At 37.6% G+C, this 24,911-nt stretch overlaps 1 protein-coding gene across 4 annotated transcripts in view; it reads right to left on the reverse strand.

The window, feature by feature from the left end:
- prkag2a (protein kinase, AMP-activated, gamma 2 non-catalytic subunit a) overlaps positions 1 to 24,487 on the reverse strand; it is an 85,238-nt gene extending 60,751 nt beyond the window's left edge. For 2 of the 4 annotated variants that reach the window (XR_013207321.1, XM_077245030.1), the window contains exons 1-3: positions 24,092 to 24,487; positions 14,786 to 14,857; positions 5,443 to 5,716 (exon numbers count right to left, since the gene is read on the reverse strand). Coding sequence is in view for 3 of the 4 variants with exons in the window: in XM_077245030.1 (XP_077101145.1) it covers positions 5,443 to 5,716; positions 14,786 to 14,857; positions 24,092 to 24,172 (427 nt within the window). In the remaining variant the exon portion in view is untranslated. Of the gene's footprint in view, positions 1 to 5,442; positions 5,717 to 14,785; positions 14,858 to 15,163; positions 15,196 to 17,201; positions 17,220 to 24,091 lie in introns of those variants that run through there. The other 2 variants (XM_077245032.1, XM_077245031.1) reach the window with 2 other exon arrangements.
- Positions 24,488 to 24,911: the final 424 nt, after the last annotated feature.

Consider the following 24,911-nt stretch of genomic DNA (forward strand, 5'->3'; position numbering starts at 1 on the left):
CTGTATTTATATGATTCAAATACAGCAGTCAACATTTGAAGAGGATCAAAAAAGTTCATCAAAGTTGTCATAAGACAAGAACTGGTATTGTTCAAAATTCATGTATAACTTTGATGAAAGGTTTGGATCCACTTCAAATGTTGACTACTGCATATGTGATGATCAATGAAATAGCAATATATTTATATATCAAAATGTTTTTGGCTGGCAGAAGCATGAAACTCATGAATTTCAATGGTTGATTTTAAGATTGCTTCTGTTTACTTTTGTTTGCGAATCATTTCTAATACTGTCCTCCTGGGACACCATCTGATAGAAACCATTGGAGAAAGACTTCATCCTCAAACGACCTTGCGATAATTGTGTTTAGCCTACTTTGCCTCCATCTTGTGGTCGCACAGGAACATGACATGAAAAGCCACTTAACCTTTCTATACGTTTCTAAGTCTGGGGGACAAGAAGAATTTTCATTTAAGAAAATGAAGACGAGGATGCGTTAAATTGATCAAAAGCCACAGAAGCAACATTTATCATGTTACCAAAGATACATACAGTTCTTTTGAACTTTCAATTCATAAAACAATCCTGAAAAAATGTCACGGTTTCCACAAAAAATAATAAGCAGAACAACTGTTTTCAACATTGATAATAATAAGAAATGTTACTTGAGCACCTGATCAGCATATTTGAATGATTTCTGAAGGATCAGCTTTGCCATCACAGGAATAAATTACCTTCTAAAATATATTAAAGTAGAAAATAGTTATTGTAAATTGCAATAATATTTCACAATATTTCTGTTTACAGACTTGGTAAGCATAAGAGACTATCAGACTTTCAAAACATCTTACTGACCAAAACTTTTGCATAAATTTATAATATAATATAAAATATAATATAATATAATCATGACTACAGACAAGAATGCAACATTTAAATTTTGTCCAGTAGGTGGCGATAAAACCAAACAATCAGATTGTGGCACATACAAGCATCAGTGTATAGAGGATGACGCAGCATCATTCCTTCCTAATCACGGTATTATTGAGGCAAAAACTGAATTGTTATCATATTAGAGACATACGGCCATCCTCATCTCCAGCTGGCTGTGCTAAGGAGCTCTGAGAACGTCTTAGAGTCAAGGATTAATTTCAGCTAATATAATGAAAGCAACCGAGATTGAATTATGTGCTTTCTGCATTGATGTCACTGTCTGGGTGCAGCCCAATTCCCGGATATATAAGGATTTAGAATTTCTCTGGCAAGAATGTCATTTCCTGAATGACAGACACTGCTTGATCTGAAGCTTCTGTCCATCAGTGTTCATTATGCTCAGGGTCACTGGCACAAACACATCTCAGCTAAAAACACACCGGTTCAAAGAGACAAATAGCCCTGATATAACCAGGATTGTATCAATGCTGAAAGTGTGTGTGTGCGTGCGTGCGTGCGTGCGCGCGCGTGCGTGTGTGTGTCCGTGCGTGTGCACCAGATGCACTTAGCAGATAATAACCTCATTATACAGATCAATATAATCAAGTAATGAAAAATGTAGTCCAGAAACACATCTTACTTTTCTCTCTCGAGTGCATAATGTTTAAATACTCTCCTTTGATGCATTTTAATCTGACCAACTCTGTCTTGCAATCAGACAGAGGAATCCAGCTTTGCTTCAACTCCAGTATTGAATAATAAATCAATACGGTTGTTTTCGGCAGACATGAAAGTCTGCCAGCCAAATCGCTCGCCACAGAAGCATGGTAGTGCTGTTATATAAGTGTGTATGTGTATGAAGAAAAATATTCCCAACTGTGTGTGTATTGTCCTGTGTGTGGTTCACCTACACACATACACGCCCACCACACACACTGCAAAAATACACATTTACACTGCATTTTGTTTCCACAACATTCATTTACAATCTGAACTTTTTTACAATCTGAAATCACTTGTTACAGTACAACTGCACAAAATAGTGACCTGTTATATAAATTTTTTTATTTTAATTGAACAAATTAAAATAAAGAATTTTTATAATATGAACAGAAATAAAATTTATTTATTTATAAATTATATATATTTATAAATGTTTATTAGTTTAAATGATTATATATATATAATCATAATCTTATATATATAATCACATATATATATATATACATACTGTAAATATACACATATATATACACACACATGAAATAGTGACCTGATATTTATTTTTTTATTTTAATTAAACAATTTAAAATAAATGTATTATATAAACAAAATATACATGTATATATTTCTTAATATAAATATATATATTTATAAATTTCTAAAAAAAACATATTTATATATATATTTTTCTTGTTTATAATATAAAAATTGCTTTATTATTTGTAAATATAAGACCCATGACCTAACCTACTTTCACTACTTTACTACAGCCAGTTCTACAGATTCAAACTTAGGCAAACACTTAATCACTCTAAATCATCTAATTATAGCTCACTCCATTCTCATACTTATTCCAAGACAAGCTTTAATTTTATAATTATTGATTACACTTTCAGTTCGTGGGAACGAAGTACATTTCGGCTGAATAATCTTTTCCTTCTTAAACTGACTACTCACAGACAACAGCAAAGTACAACGTGTCAACAATGTTTTTGTGTGCTTTTAAATAACAGTCATTTGAAATGTCACGTCACATGGATATTTTAAATGATCTCCACTTCAACATCTTCTACTCTTGATGACAATGTAACCGCAACCAACAAAATAAACATTGTCAGGAGCCCAGAAAACACAAAGTCATTAGTCACCAAGGATAACACTCATGCATTTGAGTAACACATAATTTAATCTAGAGCTCTGACCACAAACCTACAGAATATCAAGGACAGTAACGTTAATATCATAAGAGTATATATAATAATACAATACCCCAAAAAACGACTAAAAAATATTAAGACATAAATCTTGGGTAACTTTAAATAGTTTATATGTAAAATTATACATAAACTGACTAAGCTCTTAAAATAGTATAAACTACAAAAAAAAAAACACTCTTGTTTCTGATTTTTAAATCAGACTCACTTGGATAACATATTTGAAAGCTGAATTCATTATCAGGGTCTTATGCATTAAGAAACACCCACATGCCTCCATTAAATCAGCACACAGCACAATTATCCACAACATTACACACCCCGGGCTGAGCCAGACCCAGTGAAAGGTTTCACTAAATGCTGACTCACACCACACACTGATGTGATAATGGCATTCATACCATCTCATCTCACCAATGCAAATATACATTTTGATCTTTTATGCTGGTACTGTATCTGGATACTGGTATAATAAAAGTAAACAATCTTTTAGTCTGGATGAATGTTAACTCCATTATCAAATTAAGGGTTAAGTGTGAGTTAAGTCAGCTCATTAAGTCAGAATTAACATCACAAACTCTCATACTGACTAAATTTATGGAAGACCGCCAACTCAACAAACCAGTACCAATCATATAATTGTAGAGCACTACATATAAAACATACTTTAGATTAAAAATCTCAAAGTAGTACAAGTTTCTTGCATTAAAACATATATTAAAAAACACTTGGCATACACAAGCTTAATTGTGTATATACGTATTACGTACACTACTGTTCCACAGTTGGTAAATTTATTTAATGGTTTTGAAAGAAGTCTCTTATGCTCACCAAGGCTGAATTTATTTGATTAAAAATACAAAAAAAATATTACAATTTAAAATAACTGTTTTCTATTTAATCTGTTTAAAAGTTTAATTTATTCCTGTGATAACAGCTGAATTATACTTACATCATAATTACTTTCTTCAATGTAACATGATCGTTCAGAAATCATGCAAATATGATGATTTGCTGCTCAAGAAAAATTTAGTATTATTATCAGTGTTGAAAACAGTTGTGCTGCTTAATATTTTGAAAATGAATAACAGCATTTGTTTGAAATAGAAATCTTTTGTAACAATTTGAAAGTCTTAACAGACTTTCTTTATCAATTTAATGCACTCTTGCTGAATAAAAATATACATTTCTTTCAAAAAATTATTTTTGAACGTTAGTGTGCGTTCAATATTTCTATAAATGGTCTTGGTGGACTAGGGATTTTTAAGGTACAAAAGTCAGACTATGTTTACATGTTACAACAAAAGTATATTTCCAAAAGGAAAGGAAAATGTAATTTGTCATCATATGACCACTTTAAAGGTGCAGTGTGTGATTTTTAGCGACATCTAGCGGTTCGGTTGCGAGTTGCACTAAGGGCTCAGCCCACTGCTCACCCCTCCCTTTCGAAGAAGCTACGGTGCCTGAAACTGGACAAACATATCGTCGTCTGAGACAGCAGAGAATAGCCAGAGTAAGCCAAGAGTGTGTAACATTGTCACTGTTTCTGTTTATTAGGACTGTTTTTACCACAGTCCATTATAAACCACATGATGGATAAAGTTTACAAAGCCATAGTCAGGTGAGGATCAAGGGTCTTAATATATAATATAATAATAGTAATCAGCTGATTGTCTCACAAACGTAACCAGCACATTTCCCCCCACATAGCAAACCCATAATACAGCGAGTGAGAAGAACCACATGAAACTATGCAACTATATATTGTTTCTAACAGGAAAGTAAAAGTTTAGCTGGCTCAATATGAGCTGTTACTGTGGCTGAGCTGGTTAAAGCGTAAAGCCTTGTTTAAACTCGACGCGTCCGCATGAGCTCAAAGGTGCGCGCGGCAAAAATGGCATGATTGTACAGCGCACGCGCCTCCGCATCCCCTAGACACCATTTACTACACACAATAGGCTTTTTTTCTCTGATTTTGAAAACTCTTCGCGATCGACTTAAAATGCTTCCAAGATCGACGGGTTGGTGATTCCTGTAAAGTTACTGTTTTACGGTCAATGACAAGAGTACTAATCAGCTGTCTCACGAACGTGCAGCACATTTATCCCCACATAGCAAAGCCATAACACAGTGAGGGAGAAGAACTAAGTTACATGAAACAATCCAACTACATATTTTACACCACTGACAAGGGAAAAGTCACTACTCACGGTGTTTATGGCTAGCTTCTAGCTTTCTGCTGCTTCTCTTTCAAGGTTGTGACGAAACGTGCTCTGTAACGCTGTTTGTTCGCTGTCGGCTACGGTAGAAACATGACGTCACAATATGTCGACCTTCATAGAAGGGGAATCCCGCGGTTATGTAGATATAAATGTCTCATTCTAAGGTAATAAAAACATTACGGTTTATTAAGTAAGTTCTTTATACACCACTGAAAACATAGTTATGGATGTCATATTGCATTTCTGTTAATAGATGCTCAAATTTTTTACACATTGCACCTTTAAATGTTGCATTTTTCAGATTTTAAGCATTCTGGCAGCTGTTTGAAAGACGGACGATAGTGTCTTACCTTTCCTGGCCCGAGAGAAGAGTTTGATGCTGACAGGAGACGTAGAAGGATTTGTGGACTCTTTAGAGGACGAACGGAACATTCCGGTGAAGCTGCGGCGACGTGAACACTTGGGCGAGGAGTCGTTGTTGGAGGAGTAGGGGAAGATGGATTTGGGAGATCCAGGGCTGTTTCTGGACCGGGCTGGAGCAGACATAGGGCTAGATGGACGGCTAAAAGGACCCCGACTGAAGAAGGTTTTGGTCGGGCTGGCTGAACGGCAGCTAGGCTCCCCCTTGAGAGTACATGAAAATACAATCACACACAATATTATGACAGCATAATCCAGTCAATGTAGATTCCCAGCTAACTAAAATATGTTCTAAAATATTTTCGTTTTGCTAAAGTTCCCATTCAGTTATTTCTGAAAGTTAATTTTAAAAGCTAAAATTCTCAGAAAGTTCTGTGTTAGATGCATGGGATTTTACATTTCCTGAAGAAAATATGTCCATAAAACAAGTCATATGCACAGTTTTATGGATGAAACAATACACTGTTGAGCCTTAAGAGATATCTTTACCTGTAAGATTTTAAATCACAGAACAATGACATAAATGTTGGTTTTATGCATTCGAGGATAGTCACAACTAATGACATTCTTACAGATTAAGCATTTTTAAAGTCATAACTGTGACGTCATGCATGCTGACCATTGAGGGAATGTTTGAAGGACAGACAGACATTGAGATACTAAATGTAGAGACGTCACAACATTCAGATACATTGTGAGTCCTTGATGTTTCCACCGTTCATTCACATGGGAATTTCACACAGCAAAAAGAGCCAGACAAAGCCACGGAAAACTGTTTAGACAGCCAAAAGAACAGATGGCCTTGTTTTGTCAAGAGGCTTTTGTTAAATCATAGAGGCTCACACAGTGGCATAAATACCTCACAGTACTGTATACCTAAACACACTACATAACTACCCCCCCCTTGCTCTCAGAATACAACAAAGTGGGATTTGTAGGGAACGACTGCAAAGTTAAGGGACAGTTCACTCAAAATGAACATTCTGTCACCATTTACTCGCACTCATGCAGTGTTGTTATCATTACCGAAAACTATTAAATAAATATGAAATAAATAAATAAAAACTAATAATATAAATAGTATAGTAGATGAAAAACTTCGCAGCTAACTGAAATAAGTTGAAGTACTAAAATTACAAACTGAAATAAAAGCAAAATTAAAACAATTTAGAAATATATTTTAACAAAATGTAATACAAATGGCAAAAAATACCGAATAACTATAAAACTGAAAATAAAAAAGCTAATTAAACGTTTTTTTATTTCTTTTGTGAAACACAAAAAGTGAATTTCTGAAGTACACCCTATTGTCAGTATAATGAAAGCAAATGAGGATCGGTGCTGTCAAGCAAAAAACACCATTTATATTCCAACGCTGTACCCGATATCGCGTACTGTCTGAGTACATTTGAATTTACTTTGAAAAAGTATGAATATACTTTGAGTATACCGTTAAAAAAGTATGTTCTATATAGTTTAAATATGGGTAGTATGAATAAAATTACATCTGCCATGTTGTTACTGTCAGTTGTGTTGCTTCACTGCCATTAATATATACTTCCCTGTGGCCTCATGGGATGGTAAAGTTTCCATCGAATGCACACTTCAGAATCTCGGCGGAAGTAGTAGCCTACAGATCATCCAGGGACTTTTCACCTACTGTATGTATTTGGAACTACTACTTTTTTGGCATACTGTTTTTTCCATACCATATATTAGGGAAATATTTGATTTGGATGCATCTGAAATCGTACGATAGCTCTGTACGAGGAAAAAAACTAAAACAGAAGTTGTTTTTCACAGACAACCTTGAGATCCGCACTAGTTTTCCTTTGTATGTTCAAGAGAAAAAGTAGCATGAATGAATCGTTCTTTTGAGTCAGATCTTTTCAATGAATCATTAAGTCATTTCACAGCACTGGTCTAAATTATTCATTCATGAATCAGGCTGATCTGGTTCTTGAGTTCAAATCACTGGGATCGGGTTAGTAGAATAAGTTGACTTCTTTGCAAAGTTAGGGTTAGGGTAGTTAGAAGAATGTCTAAAGTGTAGGCCTACCATCAAAATAAAATGTTACCAAAATGTCTTGCTTTGCTTTCCACACACACAAAACAAGAACGACTTGACAGTGAACAAGGTTATTTTCGTAAACGAAAACTGAAACTTAAGACTAAAACTATTGGTCAAAAAACATTTTCGTAAACTGAAATAAAATTAAACATTCATAATAAATGAAAAACTAAAACTAAACGAAACTAACAACAGTTACTGAAAAACTAACTGAAATAAAATAGTAATAATTAGCAAAAAATAAATAATAGTTTTCGTTATTAAGCTCTTTACTTTGGCGGAAAATCTGACCTGTGGCTGATATTGCGCTTCATACGCGTGAAGTTTCTGAGGCGATTAACCGCTGTCCTGCTGTGACGCGCTCAATGAAGGACCGTAACGTAGAACACATGGCTAGTGCTAAGCGCTGTTCATAAAGGATGCATCTGTTGCAGTGGAATGGGAAATAACACAAGGTAATAAGAGGCAAGTTGGACTTCTTTTAACTTGAGCGCAGTATTTTTAGAATGCCGTTTCATTTGCGAGACGCGGGTGCGACAGCAAAACAAGTTCGTCAAGCACAAAAAACCTTTAATGTTCTAGGCTCCTATGTTTGAGATGTCATGTTTGCATGGAGGTTGCCAGGCTGAAAGGTGCTGTTATTATCTTTGTTTTTATAAAACATTTACTGCTAATAATATCCACGTGGAGACATTTCCCCGCAATGTATGGAATACCAGGACACACACACGCACACACACACACACACACACTCTGGTGCACTATCTTTGTGGGGACTCTTCATAGATGTAATGGTTTTTATACTGCACAAACGATTCTGTCTTCTTACACTAACCTGACCCCTAAACCTACCCATCACACAACTTTCTGCATTTTTACATTTACAAAAAAACTAATTGTGTATGATTTATAGCCTGTGTACCTCAATGTGGGTCTCCACAGTGACACAAGTCCCCATGTGTGTATTCAGGTTTAAGTCCCCACCAGGATAGAAAAACATATACACACTCACACACTGCATAGATACTTCATTATTTAATCACACTGGCTTCACAGCAGGTTGTGTTGGTTGTAGTCAGATGAATTGAGCTGTTTTTTTTTTTTTTTTTATGTACCAGTGGTCACTCTGCCACATTTACAGCTGAAAAAAAGTAAACTAGGCACGTTTAACGAGATTTCATCTTTAATATGATTTAGTTTGTCTGAATTTTTCATATTTTTTTCTTGTATATTTTTAAGTTCCATTTATTTGGTGCTTTGTTCAATCTCAAACTAGGGATGCACCGATACCGATACCAGTATCGGTATCGGGCCCGATACCAAGCTCATGTACTTGTACTCGTACTCGTAAAAATACCCCGATACCAAAGACCGATACCTCACGTATATCCTTAGCTTATATTTCTTAATTCTTATGAGCACTCTTCCTGCAGTTATAGTGTTGCTAGATTTAATAGTACACTCTAATATTTCACTTTACACTTTCGGCTGTGATTACATTGTTACTCAGTGTTATGTTAAACATTTGTTCTGTGATTTATTTGGCACTTTATGATAAATTTGATTGTCTTGTTGTCTGTGATTTCTTTAGAACTTTGACAACTTTGTGACAGGCAGGTAAAAATTACATTCATTATGTCCTTGGTTTTGCCCTTTTATTTAAGTTGTTGAAAATAAAGATGCTGATTTGTTCATTAGTCTCATTGTGTTGTTCTTAGAAAATTGCCACATAAAACGAGAAAACCCACCAGTACAACAGGCATCGGTATCGGTATCGGCGAGTACCAGGAAAAAAATATCGGTACTCGTACTCGACCCTTAAAAAGTGGTTTCGGTGCATCCCTATCTCAAACCATTATTTTATTTTTATTATTATGATGTCTTCTCAAGAGTTAACTGTAATCTGGGCAAACATTAAACTTTGCTGAAATTAAGCGTCTCGCTTTGGTCTACACTGGAAGTGTTCTGTTTGCTCTGCTAAACTATAATTACTAAAACTGAAACTAAATAAAATAAAAACTAAATAGAAATGTGTTTGCAAAATAAAAACTAAACTAAAACTAACAAAACTAACTAAAACTAAACTGAAATTTAAAGCAAATTTGAAAACTATATTAAAATAAAAACTAATTTAAAAAAGCAAAACTATAATAACCTTGGTTTGGAATGATAAGAAGGCGAGTAAATGATGAAAGAATTTTCATTTTTATTTGAACTATCCCTTTAAAAATCTGTTTCTGAAGACCATGACAGACTAAGATGAAAGAAAAACTTTGCTTTATACACTCAACAAAAGGAGTGGTGACATTTTTTATTATTCTGAGACCCTCAGTTGTCATGGAAACATTTGACTGTTTCTGTTAAAGAGCTGATGAACAAAAAGTCTTCACTGACACTGAGTTTTCATGTTCCTGAACCTTTGATCATGAGATAAATGAAACATAGGCCTACTGACGCAGCAATTTACAACCTTTCAATTCACACTACCCTTATTTTAGTTCCAGAATCTAAGGCATTCTTGAGGCAAACGTTTGAACAACACTATATATTTCATTTGCACACAAATGTTCGTCCACACCGGTGATTCTGCATTGACCTTGCCGAGGGTTAATCAAACATCTGTTCAACAAGGAGAAATATTAGCTAATATCCTGAGTGCTTACAACAAAAAACATTGGTGAAGCAGTGAAGTGGAACAGATTATATCTGATCACAAAATGTGTACTAAAGCTTCAAAAGAACCCTTCAGATTCAGTAACTCCAGGTCACCTTCAACAACAGAGAGAAGGGACTGAACGAAAGACACCACCTTGAGACGTGTCAGGTGATTTATCTCCTCTCTAGCCTTGCCTCGCTGGCCTCTATGGGTGATTGATTGTCAGATATGAGGATTTCCCAGAATTTCTTTGGAATGTTTACAAAGGTAACGACTAAAGAGCAGATCCTGAGTTAGGCTACTCACCAATATGAGTCAAGCTTAATGACTACAATCACAGTGACACCGAAAAGTATTTGGATTATAAGCTACACACATAGGGCCAGCTTTACTAAACAGGGTAAAATAGCATGAGAGTGCAATTCCAAAAATGCCTAGATGGAAGTGGAAAGGTCTGCACATGATCTACTGACGACACAGATGCAGCCGGATCATTTCCATAATGACCAACGCAATCTAACAAGAGCAGCGCAAATTAGAGTCTGGTTTAAGACATGCTTTTTTTAGCCATTGAATTTTGGTGCAAATATCAGTAAATTGACTAGCACAAACCTTAGTAAATGACCTTGCATGATTCATTAAATACTACTGATTCACCAATGTTTTTTGTTGTAAGCACTCAGGATATTAGCTAATATTTCTCCTTGTTGAACAGATGTTTGATTAACCCTCGGCAAGGTCAATGCAGAATCACCGGTGTGGACGAACATTTGTGTGCAAATGAAATACATAGTGTTGTTCAGGGAGGTCCCAGGATACCCGTTGAGGGGCCACACATGGAGGGCCCATAAGTCTGGGTGAGGGTGCCAAATCATCCGGTTCACCTGCGTAAGCAGATCCCTGTTCTTCGAAAAGAACATTGCGCAATGAGTGTTGCTTTCTGAGGCGAAGAGGTCGACCTCTGCCTTGCCGAATACACTCCATCAGACGAATCGTCTGTTGGCTGAGAGACCACTCGCTTGGGGGAGTGTTGTCTCGAGACATAGCATAGCATAGCATGTCCGCACCCAAACTTTGGATGCCCGGGACATGAGCAGCTCTCATAGAGCGCAGGTTGGCTTGTGCCCAAAGGAGGAGATTTCTGGCCATGACATACAGGTTGCCCGATCTGAGGCCGCCCTGGCGATTTATATAGGACACCACTGACATATTGTGCAGTGGAGCACTGATCTGTGTGTTAATAATTCGGTCTTCGACTGAGCCATAATGAGCCAGTCGTTGAGATAGTTCAGCACGCACACTCCCTGTTGGGAGAAAGCGCTGTTTCCATGCACTTCGTAAATGCACGGGGTGCCATAGACCGAATGGTAGGACCTTGTACTGATAAACCTGCCCATCGAAGGCAAATCTCAAGAATTGCCTGTGATTGGGCGTTATCTGAATATGAAAGTAAGCGTATTTCAGATCCATCGTAAAAAAACAATCCCCTGGGCGAATCTGCACAAAGATTTGTTTGGTAGTTATCATTCTGAATGGGCGTCTCGTGAGAGCTTTGTTCAGATGTCACAGGTCTAAAATGGGGCGGGTGCCGCCGTCCTTTTTTGGTACAAGGAAGTAGCGACTTTAAAACCCCGATCGGCTCTAATTCTATGGCCCCTTTTGCTAGCAGATTTTTTACTGCGGTGCGAAGCAAGTGAGCCACAGCGCTGTTCACCGAATTCTCGATAACCATCTGAAATCACGGGTGTCTGCGAGCGAATTGGAGCGAGTAGCCTTGCTTTACAATGTTCAAAACCCAGTTCGACACTTCGGGGATGGCTTGCCAGGCCTCGGCCCTTGTGGCTAGGGTTTGAATGAAACATGGGGCTGGCCCGCCTAGCATAGCTGGACCTAATACCCTTGTCTTGTGTTTTGTGCACATATTCTCCGTGGGGCTGGCTTGGACAGAGATAGAGGGACAACTGGGGGAGGGCCACCTAGAGAAGGGGGACCAGTTAACCGGGTGTTGTGCGTTTGAAACATATTCTTTTTGTGCTTTACTTGGGTCGCTGTAAAAACAGCGTTTGTTTGTAGGGGCGCGTGCAGCGCAACTTTTGACCGGGGGGCCTGCTGGCGCCCTGGCAGAAACCTGTATCCAGCCGACTCCTAGGAGGCTCTTCGGGCGAGGTTCACTCGAGCCCAAGGTCTGAAACGGCCTTGGTGAGGATGCGCAGCATCTTGGCATCTGAGTTAGTCCTGGCAGCAGTAGCACTATCACCTGACTGTGAGAGGGCGGGGTCAGCCGAGCCAGTCTTCAGACGCAGCAATGGAGAGGCTGCAGTTGTGCTCTTCGTCCGATCTGCCAAAGGAGACGAGACCCACCGCTCGAAGGGAGGGGCGCTGGTCTGCCTGAGTGAACAGGACCGGCGAAGAAGACTGTGATGGAGAAAACAAGGCACGTGGGGACGTGGCCGGCATGGGCTCGCTTATTTCCATGTGCTCGGGCTGCCTTTGGCTGTGGCGCTTCTTCTTCCACGGCTGAAGTATTGCGGGGAAAGGAAGAGCAGGAGGAGCGGTGTCGCCATCTTGAAAAAGAGATAACCGTGTCCGCAGCATAGAGATAGACAGGCTCTCGCAGTAAGAGCAGCCCGCGGCAGAGAGTGCAGCTTCAGTGTCGGCGGCTCCCAGGCATGTGGCGCACTCCGTGTGGCCGTCAGCCTCGTACTGAAGGGATCCGCACAAGATGCATGAAGAGCGAGGCATTATTTTGGAACAATGCTTGTGAAAGTTGCTCTTTTAGAACTGAGTGTCGCAGCGGCGATTACACAGTAGCAATGAAAAGGATATAGCATGTTCGCCGCTAGAAGAGAGGTGGCTTCTGTTCTTAGGTGAGTGAGAAGGCGCTGTCCGCTGTAGGCACGGGTCGCTCTAGCTGTATGGCTTGTTTCCACGGCGAAGGCTTCAGAGGAGGCAGAGATGTAAAAGTCGCTGAGGAGATAAATGTTGAAAAATAGGGGCTTTTTATAGCCATAAGCCAAGCCCATTCTGGCGGGCTCTGACATGCTCTGGCGCCAAGTCACCTGATTGGTTCGCGCGTCACAGTCGCTTCGCCATAGGATGTGCAGTTGCCACAGCACAGCCAATGGGCGAGATAGACGCTCTACTGTGTCCGCTGCACAGCTGCACTGTGTTTTAAAATATAGGCTCTAATATTTCTCGAGGAAAGGAGCTTCCCCACTGCGTATTAGCTACGCAATACGCAGTGACCATTCTCGAAAGGGAACTAACGTTTTGTGTAACTTATTTGCATGGGTAACGTTATTTCAAAAGTCTGAGTTTGTTTCCAGACAGTTTAAATTAGCGTTAACGTTAAATATGCGTGCAGCATTGATGTAATGGTAATTATAATACTCTTACAATAACACAGTTTTTTTTTAAAACATTTAAAAAAAAAAACCATTAATTAGCTTACCATTCTGAAACATCCGCGTTTGAGGAGGTGGTTGTTTGTCTCCTGTCGTTGCCGATTCGGGGTCTGAGTCCGGCTCGAATATATAAGGCCGGATAACATATCCCTCAACAATGTCCATCATTACAGGTGTTTTATTTACCTTACTTGTGAACATCACCAAGCCACAGCAGGCTACAGAATACATGACCCTAGTAACCTGTGGTTGACCTGGCCGTGCGTCACTCAGAAAACAACAGGTCAATCAGAAGAAAGGCTCATGAATATTAATTAGACGGGCAAAAATCGACCTGTTCTTAGCATCAATATATTGATATACAATATTGAATTTTTAAAATAAATGTCTCTTGGGTTTGTATTGAGGTATCCAAATACTTTCTGGGGCCTGTAAACTTTCATTGTGGCTGCTACACAATTAAATGCACAACAAGCATTCAGTAAATGCTCCATGTACATGTTGGATTGTGAATCCAATGAGAGGTCAGTGCAGTCAAAAATTACCATGGTAGACATGATTATAAATCAGGTTTTTCGAGCAGACTCATATCCCATCAGATTGAGGACACTGAGGATACAGCAGCTTTCAGACTGCCAACACAAATGGAATGAATCTCAATTTTTAATCTCATCGCATTTCAACAACCTTTACACTTTGTATTACCAGATCATACACACCACAGCTAACTACAATAATGATCTACAAGGGCAAAACATTCAAACTTTGATTAGATATCAGTTTTCACACTACACTCGAGTAGCAGTTGAGCCAAATTTCCCTGTTATAGGACAGATTATAGTCAAAGAGACCCGATTTCAGGCGTAACACAATTTTATGTAGCATTTTTCCTTTGAGGAGCAGAATACACAAAAGAAATACACAAAAACCAGAATACAATTGTCGTCAGCCTTTCAAATGACTTTAGAATAATTTATTACTGGTTTAAATCAATCATCATAACACAATATTGAGAACTCAGTGTCGGGGGTAACGCATTACAAGTACACAACATACACTAATTTGTTTTTTTTACAGCTGTGATTGATTTCAAAACTGTGTTTACTGTTGGCTCAGCCTTGTGCGTGTTTTGGTTGCATTACCTTGTGCACGCCGTCCTTGTTTACTTGTTCTGCATCTCCTTCCAGGAACGGCATGGCGAAGGAGCTCAAGTCCTGCGGAGCACAAACAAACAAAATGATTGAGATCTTTAAAAATCGCTTTCATGACTGTGGTACCTCTCATTCACTCCATAATATTTCAACTAAATAAATCAAAGGTTAAGCTCTGCAGTACTCTAAAATCACAAGGATTTTTTTACAAATAACAGGCCGAGAGAGAAAGAGAATAAACGGTTTAGACAGTTTAACAGAAGCACATCACATATGACAGATGGACACTCGGTGGGTGATCCATCTAACCTGTCCAAAATCTCACATGCCCACCGAGAAATACAAGAACAAATTGGAAGAAGAACTTACAGCAGATTCAAAAGGTCTCCACTGTCCTCCTTCTCAAAATTCCACAGACTTTTATAACCAACATCAATTACTGTAGCATTGTGCGTTTCGAACACATCATCACCGCCATGCAATGACAGCAGTGGTGGAAAACATCTACACAGTCTCTGTCATTTAAACCGGTTTTTAAAGTAACATGATCTCATGTGACCGCCCTGCAATTTTTTCCCGGTCTATGTGAATGGACAGTATGTGTAACCTGTAATGCACAGATTAAATCAGGTATTAATTAACCCTGGAGATCGGACAGTGTTTTCCAAGAAACTCCAACTCCAGCTATAAGAACAAATCTTAAAACTAACTGCATGAAGGTTAAAATAAGATAAATGTGGTCAGTTTCTACAACTAGAATAATTCTAGAACAACATTAACAACTTTTGCACTGCTAATTGAAGAAATTGAGCACAGCAGCTTACAAACTTACACACAGGTTCTTCAGTTCTTCGTCCATTTCGCTGTCGTTTTCTAATGTAGAATCTTGCACCTAGTACCTAAACTCACTTTGGCAGTAACCTAAAGCCTATTAAATTCTAAAAAGTCTCTGTAAATGCAACGCCGTGACATTTCAAACAACAGCAGAGGCTTTGCACAAACCACAGAGTCACTGAAGTGCATTACCTTCATTACACAAGCCACCATTGTAGCCACACAGAAGACGCAATTGTTTAGCAGTCGCTCCATATATTTGAGTATTAGTGTGATTTATAACAGTTTAAAATCCCTTTGCTAGCCTGACTTACAAATTACTGCAACTAATCAAACACACACACACACAGACACACACAAAACTGTTGTTAGTAAAAGTTTCATAATGCCCTTTTCTTACAGTACATCCGTTTACTTAGTGAAAGCAATACTGATATAAAGCATTAGGTTGACTGATATAGTGTTTTCTATGATTTATTACCTAAAAAGAAAAGTGGAAATGGCAAAACATCATCTACTAATTAAGTAACACTTAAATACAATCTACATTATAATGTTTTGATGCCTAAATTCACATGTAACATTTACATGCAGTTTTCAGTGTTATTTTTTATTTATTCAGACAAAAAGTACATACTTTTATTATTGGCCAAAACATGAAAATAATTATCGGCTTATCGTAATATTTGTATATCAGTGTAATATCAAATACACCTGCTTCACATTAAGATTAAAAATACCCTCATGCAAAACACACCATTAAATAAAGCTGAATAATATTGATAATTTTCATTTTAATTTATTTGGACAAAAATAGCATAGAATTTCAATACCATAACATGAGAAAAATTATCAGTGTATCTGAAAATGTATCTATGTCCATCCCTAATAATAAATATGGTCATTTCAATTTAATTTCAAGGTTCAAATACATTGAATATAGGAACAAAGCTGAATATAACTGGTTTTAAGCATGTAATCAATGTAATAAGTAAATCATACAGTTTAGGTCAACCTCAGCCAACACCTTGCTTGAACTGTTCATGTTTCTCAGTATAAGTGCTACTTTGTATTTGTTACTTAATGTTTTTTTTCTTTCAAATTTTAAATTTGTCAAAACCAGCTTTAGTCACTTTAAACATCCTTCTCCCGTTTCCCTCATTAAAACCATCCATTACGGATTGACTCATGTTTCTCCTCAACATGCAAATATACTCTTCTCACAACGGGTCAGTCATATCCATGGTAACAGGATTGACTTTCTTAGCCTGATAAAGCAGTTCTGCAGCTTTATATACATGTTTCACAACATGTTGCTGATTAAGAGCAACATTAGAAGAAGTTGGCCAGATGTACTGTTTATTGTCACATGCCATATACCTTATCTCCAAATGTACAAACTAATCAACAATAAAAGCAAGCACATCTTTCTTACAGGTAGATCACAGCCAAAGTAGAAAAGCTATCTGTCCTGTAGGCGGGGAGCTCAAGGCACCCCGCCTCCATATCCTTGGAGCCCAAGACCCGATTACAAGCCCATATTTGCATGCTAGAGATCAGGACAAAATATTACCTCTGCAAACAAGAACTGGAGAGTGATCAAATAAATAACACCCCCTAAAATTCACAGATTTACAGCTGTAGCGGTTTTGTATCGAGATGCAAGCACTCGGAAATCCCATTAGATGAATGCATGGTTACTCCAAGGAGCAAGGACAGTCATAACTCACTGATATGGTACAGCACCTCCCCTCAGTAACATGGAGGTCAGTGGGGCAGGTCTGGCGATGTGTGTGTTTATACCTAAATATACTTAAATACAGGAAGGTAACAAGGCTGGCTTGCAACTCAATCTGTTTGTGTATAGATAAACAGAGAAAAATACAGCCCAGGCATTGACTAAGGGAGAGCTTGAGCCTGATGGGGGTCTGCAAACCATTTTAAAACGTGATAAATCGTAAGAAATTGCATCAGGCAAGTCCAAGGCAATCATTCGGCATCTCACTGCATGAGTCACAAATGACAAACTTTAACAGCATTTGTGGATCTAGAAGCTACAGCGCTAGCGACGCCTCTTTTGTTAGTTTCAACTGACAGCAGAATGTGTACAGATCGATTAAAGTACAATATTTGAGACTTGACTTTTACGGAAAACACTAATTTTTACCTTAATTCTGAAGTTCAGAAGAGTGAGATCTAGGGCCCTGCAAAGGTCAAAAGGCAATGTTTTCAGACACTTGATTGCATGTTAGTTATGTTTATTTCGTTTATTTTAAAGTGTCCCATTATGCTATTTTAAAGTTTCCAAATGTTGTTTTGGAGTCTCCTACAACATGTTTACATGCATCAAAGGTAAAAAAAACTGTTTAATTTTCTCATAATATACATTTGCATATCACCACATTTCCAATGATTCTCAAACGACTCATCAGATGAATCAATCTCTCTAAATCTCTTCTTTCCGCGCGCTACTCTGCTCTGATTGGCCAGATAGCTCAGTCTGTTGTGATTGGTTTACCGCGTACAGCACGCATGTCGAAAACAAAAACACCCAATGCCGTAACAATGTCAGCTCAGCTTATCTTAAGACTTCCTACACCGTAAACTAAACACAGTAACGAACAATAACGTAGATTTTACCATATCAATCTCAGCACGAGTCTGAACTATACATTTAACCCGAACCTCCATCGCAAGGATGACTTAAGCAAGACGTTTCTCAGTGATACTACTCAGTTTGAGTTATATTATGAGATTATGCAACTGTAATTCCTCACCATCAGCATTAAGAAGTGCATGCCCATCAACAAACCGATTATTTTATTTGTACTTTTCTAATTTATTGCGGTGAACACGTGGAAACTGTATCAACAACAGTGCATGTATGCAATGTATACATTAGCCGAGCTCTAGCGTGAATGCTCTAACTTGCTCCATGCTTAATCTTTCCTCGAAATAATGAGAACAAAAGCCAATCAGCATTAATAGACACAGTTTTAGGTAATAGTGGCCCACAACTGATTAGCAGAAGTATTAATAATGTGAGTTAACCAGTTAGCAGCAGACTTACACAATATAAAACTAAAAACTATGTATTTTGAACACCATCTTTCAAGAGCAAGCGATTTGCGAATCCTACATTGAACTCCGAGATTTGAGAAGCAGTCGCCAGTAAAGGGAACACAGCAAAAGTTTAGGATTATACTGCTGTGATCTCGTGGTAAAGATGAATTTTAACCACTGATTCTTCACATGCTCGCCCTAGGGCAGTGAAAAAAAACTGGCTTTACCTTCACATTATAGAGCACAGCATCTTCTGGACATGATCCAGCATCCACAGGAATCAGCTGCAGGTTTGAGGTTCAAGTTCTCCCTGGTGTCTGTGCGCGCAAAAAGTGGGCAGGCAATATGCTAATGTTTCATCTTGACGTCACAACGAAACGGCTTATGACTCGTTTGAAAAACGATTAATTGCATTGACTCAGAGCCACCTCTTACTATTGAAAGACAATAAGTTTATACACGGTGCCCTTTCCAATTTAAAACTTTGCAGGATGTTTTCATTCACTTAGAGCTATGTTACACTACATGAAAGATCATTTTCCAAAATCCATAATAGGGGCCCTTTAAATACAATTATAACTTAAGAGTTCTTTTTGACCCACTTAAGTTGGACAACATCTTCATAAGTAAATTCATAATTACTTCTATTGTCTTTGAAACAAAATGTACAGTGGAATATATTGAGAAGCATTTATGGTAGAATAAAATATCCTTCAATGTCACAACTGTATATATATATATATATAGTTCATGAAACACTAGAGGGTGCAGGATAGGTCATATAACATCCAATCTGCAAGCAATCACATCGTTACCACATAGCACAATCTGATTGGCCTCTGCTGATCCTGCAGCCAGTGAGATTGCTTGCTCAACATTTAAATAGTCTGGTTCATTGTTTACTGTAAGCTAGTCCTGCAACATGCTATCAGAGTTTCTCTGAAACCCTCCACCTGTCTACATCTGCCAGGATTTATGTATGTTTATGTAAATTTATGTATTTATATTTATGCAGCAGCATATCTTAATAGCTCACAGCAGCATCTCTGTGTATCTATTAGTGATGTAAAGTCCGATTCATTTGTGCGAACTAGTTCTTTCTAGTTCTGTGCGAACTAGTTTCATTTGCGGACCCTTTAGGCGTCGGACACGACTGACCAATATTGAGTAGCCTATAGCCTTAAGATATAATAGCCTATATATCTTAAGATTCCTAAAAGTTTCACACCTACAACACACATTACAGACATTGATGCACAAACATGGATATGATGTTCATATCCAAATTATACAGAAATAATAAACCAGTCGCTTAACTACTCAAAATATAATCTGCATGCATAATTTATTTACATCTCTCGACAGAAAATGTTTACAGGTTTTAATGAAATGTTATTTAATAACAGCCTAGTAGTCATAAGCATATTTCCATTATTTTATGTGCCTCACTCTTGCAAAGTGTCGTAAATTACTCAATAGACTCCTCTGTAATCCTCAAACTTAGACAATTGGTTGAACCGGCTCATTCTTTTTGAGTTGGACATGCTACTTCGGCTTTGCGTCTTGCATCATCAACACTGAACTAAAGTTCGATTTGTTTTGAACAGTGAATCGACTCAAAAGAACGATCCGTTCAAGAATCAAACATCACTAGTATATATTAGCAGTAGAAAGTCCATATTGCTCAGCAGCAATAATCATCAGCAGCAGCGTAACAGATCTAGTCCAGCAAGACCAAATGCATCGCCATATTCAATAACATGCTAAAACTATTCAGAGAGATGTCATGATTGAAATAAGATTTGCACATTTAAAACATTAAGCGCACTTCTTTTTTCACATAGCCTAGTTAGTACAACATTGAAAGAATCGCAATTTACTACACTAAGCATCCTGCCACTGAAAAGCAAACATAAACACTGATCAAAAAGATATATGTGTCTGTTTTTGTTAATTCAAAATGTAGGGAAATCACTGAACCTATTTCTTATGTACACAAGGGTTCATGCGGGTTCACCCGTGTTGATTACATTTAGTGTACGTAGTAACAATGCTGGCTTTGTGACCTTTAGTTCAGTCATTTATTTACCAATATTTATTAAGAGCAGTAAATGTGGTTAAATATACCCTAATAGTTCACCAATTCAAACTTGAATGACCATAAATGTCATATGTCAATATTGCAGAGTTGATATTGGACATTTTATGAGTAATAATAAGAACAGTCTCAGCCCTGATTTTCATATTAATCCTCCAATACAAGATTCATAAAACACTAAAACCTGCATTCATGCCCATCTGTTCAAAAAAGTCACTATAAAGAGGTTTATCAGCATTCAGGGAACATTTTTAAAGTGTCTGTCTCTACATCACATGGCTAAAGATTGTTTACTTAATAAAATATGGCTGCAGGGGAAACCATGACACATATTTCACATATACCTGTTACAATGTCAGGAAACTGCCATAAATGCCACAATGCAACAAATTATGCAGCGATAACAGAACCTGTGTCCCCTACTGATAAATATTGTTTATACAGGTCATTCAAAAAAAAAAATTAGCATATTGTGATAAAGTTCATTATTTTCCATAATGTAATGATAAAAATTAAACTTTCATATATTTTAGAATCATTGCACACCAACTGAAATATTTTTAATACTGATGATTTTGGCATACAGCTCATGAAAACCCCAAAAATCTCAAAAAATTAGCATATCATGAAAAGGGTCTCTAAACGAGCTATTAACCAAATCATCTGAATCAACTAATTGACTCTAAACACCTGCAAAAGATTCCTGAGACTTTTAAAAACTCCCAGCCTGTTTCATTACTCAAAACCGCAATCATGGGTAAGACTGGCGACCTGACTGCTGTCCAGAAGGCCATCATTGACACCCTCAAGCAAGAGGGTAAGACACAGAAAGAAATTTCTGAACAAATTGGCTGTTCCCAGAGTGCTGTATCAAGGCACCTCAGTGGGAAGTCTGTGGGAAGGAAAAAGTGTGGCAAAAAACGCTGCACAACGAGAAGAGATGACCGGACCCTGAGGAAGATTGTGGAGAAAAAACGATTCCAGACCTTGGGGGACCTGCGGAAGCAGTGGACTGAGTCTGGAGTAGAAACATCCAGAGCCACCGTGCACAGGCGTGTGCAGGAAATGGGCTACAGGTGCCGCATTCCCCAGGTCAAGCCACTTTTGAACCAGAAACAGTGGCAGAAGCGCCTGACCTGGGCTACAGAGAAGCAGCACTGGACTGTTGCTCAGTGGTCCAAAGTACTTTTTTCTGATGAAAGCAAATTTTGCATGTCATTCGGAAATCAAGGTGCCAGAGTCTGGAGGAAGACTGGGGAGAAGGAAATGCCAAAATGCCTGAAGTCCAGTGTCAAGTACCCACAGTCAGTGATGGTCTGGGGTGCCATGTCAGCTGCTGGTGTTGGTCCACTGTGTTTTAGCAAGGGCAGGGTCAATGCAGCTAGCTATCAGGAGATTTTGGAGCACTTCATGCTTCCATCTGCTGAAAAGCTTTATGTAGATGAAGATTTCATTTTTCAGCACGACCTGGCACCTGCTCACAGTGCCAAAACCACTGGTAAATGGTTTACTGACCATGGTATTACTGTGCTCAATTGGCCTGCCCTCTCTCCTGACCTGAAGCCCATAGAGAATCTGTGGGATATTGTGAAGAGAAAGTTGAGAGACACAAGACCCAACACTCTGGATGAGCTTAAGGCCGCTATCGAAGCATCCTGGGCCTCCATAACACCTCAGCAGTGCCACAGGCTGATTGCCTCCATGCCATGCCGCATTGAAGCAGTCATTTCTGCAAAAGGATTCCCGACCAAGTATTGAGTGCATAACTAAACATAATTATTTGAAGGTTGACTTTTTTTGTATTAAAAACACTTATTTTATTGGTCGGATGAAATATGCTAATTTTATGAGATAGGAATTTTGGGTTTTCATGAGCTGTATGCCAAAATCATCAGTATTTAAACAATAAAAGACCTGAAATATTTCAGTTGGTGTGCAATGAATCTAAAATATATGAAAGTTGAATTTTTATCATTACATTACGGAAAATAATGAACTTTATCACAATATGCTATTTTTTTGAGAAGGACCTGTATATTCATAGGATTACTCAGTAATGACACTGATCTGATAATGACACTAAACAGCTAATTAGCAGGTGATTACTGAGTGGCTCCAGCACTGAAACAAACAGACTTGTGGTTTCATCACAGCTTGAACTGACTCAACCAAAACACTGATTATTGTGCAGGAATTTCCTTTTAATCTAATAATTACACTTACTTATTATGCTGCTGTTATTTTATTAGCTAAATTATAAGATGGAACTCTGATTTAGTGTAAAATGGCACATCTGTCATCTGTTTCTAAACAGAATCAGCACTGATCAGTATTAGTTCATAAAAAGGTGGTGTGTATCCATGACCATTTGTTCAGGACAACCGCACATTAACTGATTGTCATCTATGGTTCTTTAAGCCATTAGAGTTGATCACTCCATGTTTAACTGGAGTCAGGTGTGGCCAATTGAAATATGGTCAACCTGGTAAAAACATATTCATTGCTATTTATGTGAATAGGTGGTTGATTTGAATTTGAATATAATGAGTATGCGGTTTAGAATAGATAGCCTGACATTAATTATCCTGAGAACCAGAGATGTATATGTTTAGCCATCTCAGAGACCGCGATGCGTCTCATTAATAATAATAATAATAATAATATGAAAACAGAAAAATAAAATACTGTCTATATATATTATATATATATATGTGTGTGTGTGTGTGTGTGTGTGTGTGTGTGTGTGTGTGTGTGTGTGTGTGTGTGTGTGTGTGTGTGTGTTATTTCACAATAATTCATATAAATCAAAAATAAAATGTACAATTATATAAATATGAGACATATTTCTTAATATAACATAAAAAACATCCCTTATTATAAAACCATATCCTAAGGAAGACATCATGGACTTTTCTGTAAAAGTAAATATTTGGGACTGTGACAATAATAATAATAATTATTGATGAATAAATAAATGCCTAGGCTATATGACATTGTTTAATAAATGTAAATAAAATCTCAATACCTTTTTAGTGGGATATGACAGATTTGACAAACAGCCTGTTTACATATGAATATCAGTAAACACAAGACAAAAACACTATTTGCCTTTTGAAATAGCGTCTGAAAAGTCAAATACATTTGCAGCTCATTTCACAATGTCAGTGCGAAACCATTGCGTGCAGAGAGAATGTGAATTAAATTTGTAGCTATGTATCTGTATCATGTTCCAGTCCATGTCCACAACTTTTGGCTTTGAACCTGTGGAAGAAGAAAATCAGTATCGTCAGATATTAACTTACAGGCATGTGTATCCGAAGCGGTCTTCTTTTTCTAGAAATTTTCTTCTCATCTTTCTTAGAATCCATTGTTGTGCTGCCCATTTCCCAAATTAATGTGTTTTTTTTTTTTTTGGCAGATGCTTATTTAACTCTGGCAAGGAGAGTAAAAAATCAATCGCTCCTGTATGAGGGCAACAGAATAATAGGCTAATCATCAATAGGCTAATATTAAAATTTTGATTTTATTAGCCCCTCGTTCGAGATGATATTGCGCTCATTTCTCTCGGTTTTTGAAAAAAAACCACCTGCATCCTGGTTTAAAAACTTGCACGTGAGAGATCGAGACGAGGATAAGATGCTCTCCGGTTCTCTGTGGAAGAATCATTGCGCTCGTGTCTCACTATCAAGCATGAAAACAGCGCCGCATCTACCTGTCAGTCAAATGACGTAGTGTGCAGGGGGTTGGGCTACAATATTAGTTACTACGGTTACAAGCGCGGATGTTGCAGTGAGAATAAATATTTCAAAATTTACTTTTGAAAGTCTTGGCTACAAAAAGGTAGGCCTACTTAACATATTAGCAGGAAAACATAAATAGTGAGACATTGTGTCGCTGTCACACTATTGGGTAAATTGTAATAATAGAACCTGCAATTAAAGTTCTGTAGCAACATTCATGAAACAGCAAAATGTAGTGTAGGCCTATAGAATATCAAATAATTGTTTTGACGAACAGTTATTGAATTAATATTGTTGTATTTTTGTAATAGGCCTAATTAATAAATTGTAAAATAATAGTGGCTAGCCTAATAATAATAATAATAATAATACAATTTAAAAA

Source organism: Siphateles boraxobius, unplaced genomic scaffold, assembly GCF_051911475.1.
Source record: "Siphateles boraxobius isolate OS27281-9 unplaced genomic scaffold, OSU_SipBor_1 26, whole genome shotgun sequence".
Classification (NCBI taxonomy): Eukaryota; Metazoa; Chordata; class Actinopteri; order Cypriniformes; family Leuciscidae; genus Siphateles; species Siphateles boraxobius.